Source organism: Denticeps clupeoides, unplaced genomic scaffold, assembly GCF_900700375.1.
Source record: "Denticeps clupeoides unplaced genomic scaffold, fDenClu1.1, whole genome shotgun sequence".
In the NCBI taxonomy this organism is placed as follows: domain Eukaryota; kingdom Metazoa; phylum Chordata; class Actinopteri; order Clupeiformes; family Denticipitidae; genus Denticeps; species Denticeps clupeoides.
In genome coordinates, this window is record NW_021629714.1 from 124477 (window position 1) to 134476 (window position 10000).

At 49.1% G+C, this 10000-nt stretch overlaps 1 protein-coding gene across 2 annotated transcripts in view; it reads left to right on the forward strand.

Moving 5' to 3' along the window:
- The first annotated feature begins 99 nt into the window (after nt 1–99).
- camta2 (calmodulin binding transcription activator 2) overlaps nt 100–10000 on the forward strand; it is an 18561-nt gene continuing 8660 nt past the window's right edge. For both annotated transcript variants that reach the window (XM_028965392.1, XM_028965393.1), the window contains exons 1-4: nt 100–1126; nt 2062–2188; nt 2383–2517; nt 6147–6334. In XM_028965392.1, the coding sequence (XP_028821225.1) occupies nt 233–1126; nt 2062–2188; nt 2383–2517; nt 6147–6334 (1344 nt within the window). In that variant the 5' untranslated portion in view covers nt 100–232. The remainder of the gene's footprint in view (nt 1127–2061; nt 2189–2382; nt 2518–6146; nt 6335–10000) is intronic.

The following is a 10000-nucleotide window of genomic DNA, read 5'->3' on the forward strand; positions in this document are numbered from 1 at the left end:
CTCCTTCAACCCTGACGCGTTCCTCAACAGCCCCAAGCAGGGACAGACGTACGGAGGCCCCGCCCCAACCCCCAGCCCCTCCCCCTGCCTCTCCCTTTCCCCACAACCGCCCTCACTCTCGCTCTCACTCTCCCCCACCTCCCCACCTGCCTCCTCCTCTCCTCCTTCCTCCCTCTCATCCCTGTCTTCAGATGCGGAGAGGAAAAGTGGTGATGGTGACCACACCCTGAATATGTCAGGCTCGTCCCCTTCCCTCTCTCTCACGCTGTCTCCGCCCCATTCGGCACCCTCCCTTCTGCCACTGTCCCTCGAGGCGTCTTTGGGTTTGGATTCTCTTTCAAGGCCCCTAAGCCCCACCCCCAACTCCCAGCGGCCTCCACCCAGCGTAGTGCTGGAGTCGTCATCGCCGCAGCTCTCCGGCGGTGACCACTTACTGCTGGTTCAAACCGGTCACATGGCAGCTGGCAAGATGTCACCTGATCAGCAACAGCCCACCGATCAACTGGACCTGCTGTCAACCAATCAGATGCAAGTCACCCCCCTGCAGCCCAAACATAGCAGCTGTCTGACCAATCAGATGCAGGTAGAGCAGGAAAGCCAAAGGAAGGAGCACCTGCTGTTTCTACAGCAACAAGGACTCATGGAGCAGCCCGTCCTGAAGGAGGCGACACACGCACCCTGTCCGCAGCCCGGCCCAGACCTGTTCGGCGTGGGCGGGGCTACAGTTCAGGTGAAGGAGGAGCAGTCCTCACCTTTGGCCCTACCTGCAGCTATCCCAGCCTACGAGGCGGAGGAGACGCCCATGGACACACACGCCCACTCTCCCTCACACACGCCCCCGGATTCCGATGTGGAGGCGGAGCTTTCGTTTGACAGCACTTTTCCGGACCTCATCTCCGAGCTCATCAACGAGGGGCCATCGTCGGAGGCCGCAGAGGGCCCCGGTCAGGAGGGGCCGCTCGTGGCCCTCCCGGTGTTCCCAGTGAGATACGTGGTGCCGCCACAGCCCTCGCCGTCCTCAGCCTTCATCCCGTTCCCCCAGCACCCAGCTACAGCGCCCCCCGGGGGCCAACACCGGCGTCCCGCTGCCATCACTGACTTTTCCCCGGAGTGGTCCTATCCTGAGGTGAGCGGACAAAACGGGAACGTTTCAATAACGTTACAGTAACGTTCAAGCATCGCCAGGATTATCTTATATTGAGGTTATTAAACTAATATGTATTTGCGGATTTGGTACGAATGGTTCCCACGCAATAACAGTAAAATAACACAAATATTACCTCTCATGTAACACCGTGGCTCAGGTAATGTAACATTAGTGTTGTTTTACTGTTATTCCAACGTTAACCGCAGCGGAACCTGATCGATTCCCGGTCAGGGGAAAAGCGTTCAATGGTTGCAGAAGGTTGCCGGTTCGAATCCCGATCTGCCAAGGTGAAGTGAAGTGATTGTCACATGTGATACACAGCAGCACAGCACACGGTGCACACAGTGAAATTTGTCCTCTGCATTTAACCATCACCCTGAGTGAGCAGTGGGCAGCCATGACAGGCGCCTGGGGAGCAGTGTGTGGGGACGGTGCTTTGCTCAGTGGTGGGGACGGTGGGGACGGTGCTTGGCTCAGTGGCACCTTGGCGGATCGGGATTCGAACCAAGAACCATCTGATTATGGGGCAACTTTCTTAACTGCTAGGCCACCACTGGCCCTATGAGGTGCCACTGAGCAAACCACCGTCCCCACAAACTGCCCCCTGTCCACTGCTCACCAAGGGTGATGGTTAAAAGCAGAGGACACGTTTTGTTGCGTCAGCGTGTGCTGTGCTATAGTGTCTCACAATGACAATGACTTCACTCTCACTACATACAGCAGATAGAATGATTCAATATTGGCTTGTTAATTGCAGCAGGATGACAAACGTTCACACAGTGGAAAACTGAGTTGGACAGTTGTCCTATTTGGGGACCATTTTGTTGTAGGGGCATGTTGGGGTCGAGTAGTGCTAGTACGATGTTGATGTAGAATAACGTCGGTTGTGTGTGTGTCTGTGTGTGTGTGTGTAGGGTGGGGTGAAGGTGCTCATCACAGGTCCCTGGACAGACATGAATGGCCGCTACTCATGTGTGTTTGACCAGAGTTCCGTCCCCGCCTCCCTCATCCAGCATGGAGTTCTCCGCTGCTACTGTCCCGGTATGACGGGGTCGTGAACCCGGAATGTCCCGCTTTACACTCCTGATACGTTCTAGACGTTTACATTTAGAAGACAAATTGGTAATAATAATTATAATAATGAGCCAAATGCCCCATGCTAGAAAGTTACTGACCTGTCCGTGCAGCTGCAGCTGTGAACTTCTCGTCTTCGTTTCTGCCCCTGCCTGCTGTAGCACACGAGGCCGGACTGGTGGCGCTGCACGTGGTAGAAGATTCCGGAGCCGTGTCCTCCTCTGCACTGTTTGAGTACCGAGCTCGCAACGCCGCATCCCTACCCAGCTCACAACTCGACTGGCTGTCCCTCGATGGTGAGTTGCTCCACACACACACACATACACACCACACACACCACACACACACACATACACACCACACACACACACATACACACCACACACACACACATACACACCACACACACCACACACACACACACATACACACCACACACACCACACATACACACCACACACACACACACACACACACACCACACACACCACACACACCCCCCACACACACACATACTCCACATACACACACACACACCCACAGTCCCACCCATCGCCCCACTGCTCCACCTACCCATCCACACACCCACCCACCCATCGTGTGTGTGTGTCTTGTTGACATGGTTGTGTGATTTGTGTGTGTGTCCCAGTGGGTGTTGAACTCTGCAGCTCAGCCGGTTGCTATTTCTGATCCAGCTAAACCTTTTTAAACCTCTGAAGTGTGTCTGTGTGTGTGCTTGTATGTGTGTGTCTGTGTGTGCATGTGTTTTTGTGTGTGGGCCTGTTTTTGACAGAGCTGCCCTAATAAATGTATACTTTGTACCCCTGTGACACACACACACACACTCTGTCACTCTTTCATCTCTGGCAGCCTACTCTTGTGTCTGTCTGTGGCAGCAAGAATGTGACCGCACACTCACACACTCACACACTCACACACTCACACACTCACTCTCTCAGCGAGCAGCTCATTCGGGACTTTCCCTCTCACGTCCTCTGGATCTCCGGATTGTTCCTTCACCGTGGGATCTGTTGTTGGGATTATTCCACTCCAACTTTTTCTTTCTTTCTTGTATGTGTGTGTGTGTGTGTGTATATGTATTCTGACACTGGCTTTACTTGTGACGTCATTGCCTCACACACACAGTGCTGGAGTGTGTGTGTCTTTTCCTGTGTCTGCTGATGTTTGTGTGTGTCTCTTGTGTATCTGTAGTTGTCGGTTTTGTTGTGTGTAGCAGGTGACTAGTTGGGTGTGTGTGTGTGTGTGTGTGTAGTCATCACTATGTGTGTGTGTGTGTGTGTGTGTGTGTGTGTGTCTTGAATTCTTCTCTGTGTCTTCTCTTTCGTCACTGTGTCCATCTGCGTGTGTGTGTGTGTGAGAGAGAGAGAGAATGGAGCTCTGATCACTGGGATACTTCTGTCCTTGACCACACACACACACACACACACAGACAGAAAGACAAAAGAAGTGGATTTACCAAATGGAGGGAAAAGACAAAGATCTTGTAGGTAAGGCGTGTGTGTGTGTGTGTGTTGTCAACTCTCATTCTTTACTTTACTTTTTCATTCTTTACTTTACTTTTTTATCCAAAGCGACTTACAAGAGGACGACACCAGCAATTCTCGTTCCATTTCTATAGAATATTGAGTTTACAAACTAAGAACCCTGATAAGGCTCAACTTGTCAATGAAGAGCATGCTCAGAGAGACGAAGAAAAATTATAATGTATTTATACATTTTTGTATTGTTTTGTGCAGTGTGTACGCATGTGCGTGTGTAAGTGTTAGATTTGTCTGTAATATTTTTTGAACAAGAGGGTTTTCACCTGCTTCTTAAAAGTGGTGATAGTCTCGGCTAGTCGTGTGGAGGAGGGCAGGTTGTCCCAACAGCCAGGGACAACAACGGAGAACAGACATGATTGGAATCGGAGACCCCGTGAACAAGGAATTTTTAGTCTCCTTTCGTTTGCTGATCTGAGAGAGCGTGCAGGAGTGTAGCTAGGTAGTATTGTGTTGATGTAGGAGGTAGTATTGTAGCTTCTGTGCAGGAGTGTAGCTAGGTAGTATTGTGTTGATGTAGGAGGTAGTATTGTAGCTTCTGTGCAGGAGTGTAGCTAGGTAGTAGTGTGTTGATGTAGGAGGTAGTATTGTAGCTTCTGTGCAGGAGTGTAGCTAGGTAGTATTGTGTTGATGTAGGAGGTAGTATTGTAGCTTCTGTGCAGGAGTGTAGCTAGGTAGTATTGTGTTGATGTAGGAGGTAGTATTGTAGCTTCTGTGCAGGAGTGTAGCTAGGTAGTATTGTGTTGATGTAGGAGGTAGTATTGTAGCTTCTGTGCAGGGGTGTAGCTAGGTAGTATTGTGTTGATGTAGGAGGTAGTATTGTAGCTTCTGTGCAGGGGTGTAGCTAGGTAGTATTGTGTTGATGTAGGAGGTAGTATTGTAGCTTCTGTGCAGGAGTGTAGCTAGATTGTATTGTGTTGATGTAGGAGGTAGTATTGTAGCTTCTGTGCAGGAGTGTAGCTAGGTAGTAGTGTGTTGATGTAGGAGGTAGTATTGTAGCTTCTGTGCAGAAGTGTAGCTAGGTAGTATTGTGTTGATGTAGGAGGTAGTATTGTAGCTTCTGTGCAGGAGTGTAGCTAGGTAGTAATGTGTTGATGTAGGAGGTAGTATTGTAGCTTCTGTGCAGGAGTGTAGCTAGGTTGTATTGTGTTGATGTAGGAGGTAGTATTGTAGCTTCTGTGCAGGGGTGTAGCTAGGTAGTAGTGTGTTGATGTAGGAGGTAGTATTTTAGCTTCTGTGCAGGAGTGTAGCTAGGTTGTATTGTGTTGATGTAGGAGGTAGTATTGTAGCTTCTGTGCAGGGGTGTAGCTAGGTAGTATTGTGTTGATGTAGGAGGTAGTATTGTAGCTTCTGTGCAGGAGTGTAGCTAGGTAGTATTGTGTTGATGTAGGAGGTAGTATTGTAGCTTCTGTGCAGGGGTGTAGCTAGGTAGTATTGTGTTGATGTAGGAGGTAGTATTGTAGCTTCTGTGCAGGGGTGTAGCTAGGTAGTATTGTGTTGATGTAGGAGGTAGTATTGTAGCTTCTGTGCGGGAGTGTAGCTAGGTAGTATTGTGTTGATGTAGGAGGTAGTATTGTAGCTTCTGTGCAGGAGTGTAGCTAGGTAGTATTGTGTTGATGTAGGAGGTAGTATTGTAGCTTCTGTGCAGGGGTGTAGCTAGGTAGTAGTGTGTTGATGTAGGAGGTAGTATTGTAGCTTCTGTGCAGGAGTGTAGCTAGGTAGTATTGTGTTGATGTAGGAGGTAGTATTGTAGCTTCTGTGCGGGAGTTTAGCTAGGTAGTATTGTGTTGATGTAGGAGGTAGTATTGTAGCTTCTGTGCGGGAGTGTAGCTAGGTAGTAATGTGTTGATGTAGGAGGTAGTATTGTAGCTTCTGTGCAGGAGTGTAGCTAGGTTGTATTGTGTTGATGTAGGAGGTAGTATTGTAACTTCTGTGCAGGGGTGTAGCTAGGTAGTAGTGTGTTGATGTAGGAGGTAGTATTGTAGCTTCTGTGCAGGAGTGTAGCTAGGTAGTATTGTGTTGATGCAGATGCCGTGGGTGTTAACAGTAGCGAGCCAATTTGAATTGAAAGGTTTTGCTGAGGGGAATTGTTGCCCGGAAAGATCAGAATCTTGGTTTTTGATAGGTTGAGTTGGAGGTGTCGCTCAGACATCCATGCCGATATGTCTGAGAGGCAGGCCGAAATTTTTGTTGCTATAGTAGCATTCATCACTTGCACTGTCTCTCTCTCATGCGCACACACACACACACACACACACACACACACACACACACACACACACACACAGTATGGGTTTAACCAGTCAGGCCTCCATCAGGACCTCCAGGTTCTAGGTCTGTGCTGACTGTCTGTCTCCCTGCTGCAGATAATCAGTTCCGTATGTCCATCCTGGAGCGTCTGGAGCAGATGGAACGCCGGATGGCGGAGATGTCCACCAGTCACCTCCATCACCATAACCACCACCACCACCCACCACCACCAAGCCACCACCAGCAGCAGCTCTGGCGTCAGCCTCTCCCAGCACCAGACCAGAGTGTGGAGGACAGGAACCAGGTGACCTTCTCGATAATAATCATTCGTTTTACGAATTATACGAATGTAAATCCATAACCACTCCAGGCTGTGATGACAAACACCTGGAAATGCACAGAAAGACGTGGGAAGTATATTATAGATATTATTAATTAATAATAACTCATGCACATTTACTGTAACTTTTAATGAAATAACCTTAAACATCATGTGATGACATGATTGGGCGTGGTCCACCAGGAATCAGGGTCTTAGACAACTCTGTCCACTTCTCATTCCGAATGAACTAAATTAAAAAGAGAAGTGAAATCTTTTGAATGACGAACTGATCAGCTTTGGATCCGAATCGAATTGATTCAGATGGATATGGATCCTGGATCATCTCCAGGAATACTGAATCTGTGTGTGAGACTCCTCCCTCCCTCCCTCCCTCCCTCGGCTCCTCCTCCTCATTTCTCAATACCGTCCAGCTGCTCCTCTTCATTCATTTTTAGACGCCACTGCCGAGGAGGGGGGGCGGGGAAAAATGGGAGGGAGGGGTGTGTGATGATGTCAGCGCTTGTTTTTAAACGGGCTATTTTCGGCCCCTTTGGTTTAGTTTCATGATCTGTACGTGTGTAGGTGTGTGTGTGTGTGTGTGTGTGTGTGTGACAAGTACAGTGTGTGTGTGACAAGTACAGTGTGTGTGTGACAAGTACAGTGTTTTATATGGAGTGAAAGGACAGAATGTTGAGAGGGGCGGGGGTTAGGAACGTTTGCGGTATGTCTGTAGTTCTGGATGTAACCGGCATGAACTTAATTAGAAGTTTTTAAAAAATATTTATTTATTTCTCATTCCTTTTTTCTTTTATATATATTTATATACAAATAAATAGGTGCGCTGTATAGTCCGCAGTTTATGGTAAATGTATATTTATTACATTTATGGCATTTATCAGACGCCCTTATCCAGAACGACTTACAATCAGTAGTTTCAGGGGACAGTCCCCCTGGAGCAACTTAGGGTTAAGTGTCTTGCTCAGGGACACGATGGTAGTAAGTGGGGTTTGAACCTGAGTCTTCTGGTTCATAGGCGAGTGTGTTACCCACTAGGCTACTACCACCCCTAAATGTCACACCATGAAGGCTGCTGGTTAAAATCCCATTACATTAAAATACACTAATCACCATGTCCTTGTATGAAGTGTGTGACCGGGTGAAAGTAACTGTACGGACGTTGTTGCGTGTTTTATGAGTGACGTGTGTGATTATGTGAAAGTAGCGGTACGGACGTTGTTGTGTATTGTAGGAAAGTGACGTGTGTAACCGGGTGAAAGTAACGGTACGGACGTTGTTGTGTGTTGTACGAGTGACGTGTGTAACCGGGTGAAAGTAACGGTACGGACGTTGTTGTGTATTGTACGAGTGACGTGTGTTGCCGGGTGAAAGTAGCGGTTCGGACGTTGTTGTGTATTGTACGAGTGACGTGTGTAACCGGGTGAAAGTAACGGTACGGACGTTGTTGTGTGTTGTACGAGTGACGTGTGTAACCGGGTGAAAGTAACGGTACGGACGTTGTTGTGTGTTGTACGAGTGACGTGTGTAGCCGGGTGAAAGTAACGGTACGGACGTTGTTGTGTGTTGTACGAGTGACGTGTGTAACCGGGTGAAAGTAACGGTACGGACGTTGTTATGTGTTGTACGAGTGACGTGTGTAACCGGGTGAAAGTAACGGTACGGACGTTGTTGTGTGTTGTACGAGTGACGTGTGTAGCCGGGTGAAAGTAACGGTACGGACGTTGTTGTGTGTTGTACGAGTGACGTGTGTAACCGGGTGAAAGTAACGGTACGGACGTTGTTGTGTGTTGTACGAGTGACGTGGTGTAACCGGGTGAAAGTAACGGTACGGACGTTGTTGTGTGTTGTACGAGTGACGTGTGTAACCGGGTGAAAGTAACGGTACGGACGTTGTTGTGTGTTGTACGAGTGACGTGTGTAACCGGGTGAAAGTAGCGGTACGGACGTTGTTGTGTGTTGTACAGGTGACGTGTGTAGCCGGGTGAAAGTAACGGTACGGACGTTGTTGTGTGTTGTACGAGTGACGTGTGTAGCCGGGTGAAAGTAACGGTACGGACGTTGTTGTGTGTTGTACGAGTGACGTGTGTAGCCGGGTGAAAGTAACGGTACGGACCGTTGTTGTGTGTTGTAACGAGTGACGTGTGTAACCGGGTGAAAGTAACGGTACGGACGTTGTTGTGTGTTGTACGAGTGACGTGTGTAGCCGGGGGAAAGTAGCGGTACGGACGTTGTTGTGTGTTGTACGAGTGACGTGTGTAACCGGGTGAAAGTAACGGTACGGACGTTGTTGTGTGTTGTACGAGTGACGTGTGTAACCGGGTGAAAGTAACGGTACGGACGTTGTTGTGTGTTGTACGAGTGACGTGTGTAGCCGGGTGAAAGTAACGGTACGGACGTTGTTGTGTGTTGTACGAGTGACGTGTGTAGCCGGGTGAAAGTAACGGTACGGACGTTGTTGTGTGTTGTACGAGTGACGTGTGTAACCGGGTGAAAGTAACGGTACGGACGTTGTTGTGTGTTGTACGAGTGACGTGTGTAACCGGGGTGAAAGTAACGGTACGGACGTTGTTGTGTGTTGTACGAGTGACGTGTGTAACCGGGTGAAAGTAACGGTACGGACGTTGTTGTGTGTTGTACGAGTGACGTGTGTAACCGGGTGAAAGTAACGGTACGGACGTTGTTGTGTGTTGTACGAGTGACGTGTGTAACCGGGTGAAAGTAACGGTACGGACGTTGTTGTGTGTTGTACGAGTGACGTGTGTAACCGGGTGAAAGTAACGGTACGGACGTTGTTGTGTGTTGTACGAGTGACGTGTGTAACCGGGTGAAAGTAACGGTACGGACGTTGTTGTGTGTTGTACGAGTGACGTGTGTAACCGGGGTGAAAGTAACGGTACGGACGTTGTTGTGTGTTGTACGAGTGACGTGTGTAACCGGGTTCAAAGTAACGGTACGGGACGTTGTTGTGTGTGTACGAGTGACGTGTGTAAGCCGGGTGGGAAAGTAACGGTACGGACGTTGTTGTGGTGTTGTACGAGTGACGTGGTGTGAACCGGGTGAAAGTAACGGTACGGACGTTGTTGTGTGTTGTACGAGTGACGTGTGTAGACCGGGGTGAAAGTAACGGTACGGACGTTGTTGTGTGTTGTACGAGTGACGCTGTGTAACCGGGTGAAAGTACGGTACGGACGTTGTTGTGTGTTGTACGAGTGACGTGTGTAACCGGGTGAAAGTAACGGTAACGGACGTTGTTGTGTGTTGTACGAGTGACGTGTGTGAACCGGGTGAAAGTAACGGTACGGACGTTGTTGTGTGTTGTACGAGTGACGTGTGTAGCCGGGTGAAAGTAACGGTACGGACGTTGTTGTGTGTTGTACGAGTGACGTGTGTGACCGGGTGAAAGTAACGGTACGGACGTTGTTGTGTGTTGTACGAGTGACGTGTGTGACCGGGTGAAAGTAACGGTACGGACGTTGTTGTGTGTTGTACGAGTGACGTGTGTGACCGGGTGAAAGTAACGGTACGGACGTTGTTGTGTGTTGTACGAGTGACGTGTGTGACCGGGGTGAAAGTAACGGTACGGACGTTGTTTGTGTGTTGTACGAGTGACGTGTGTAACCGGGTGAAAGT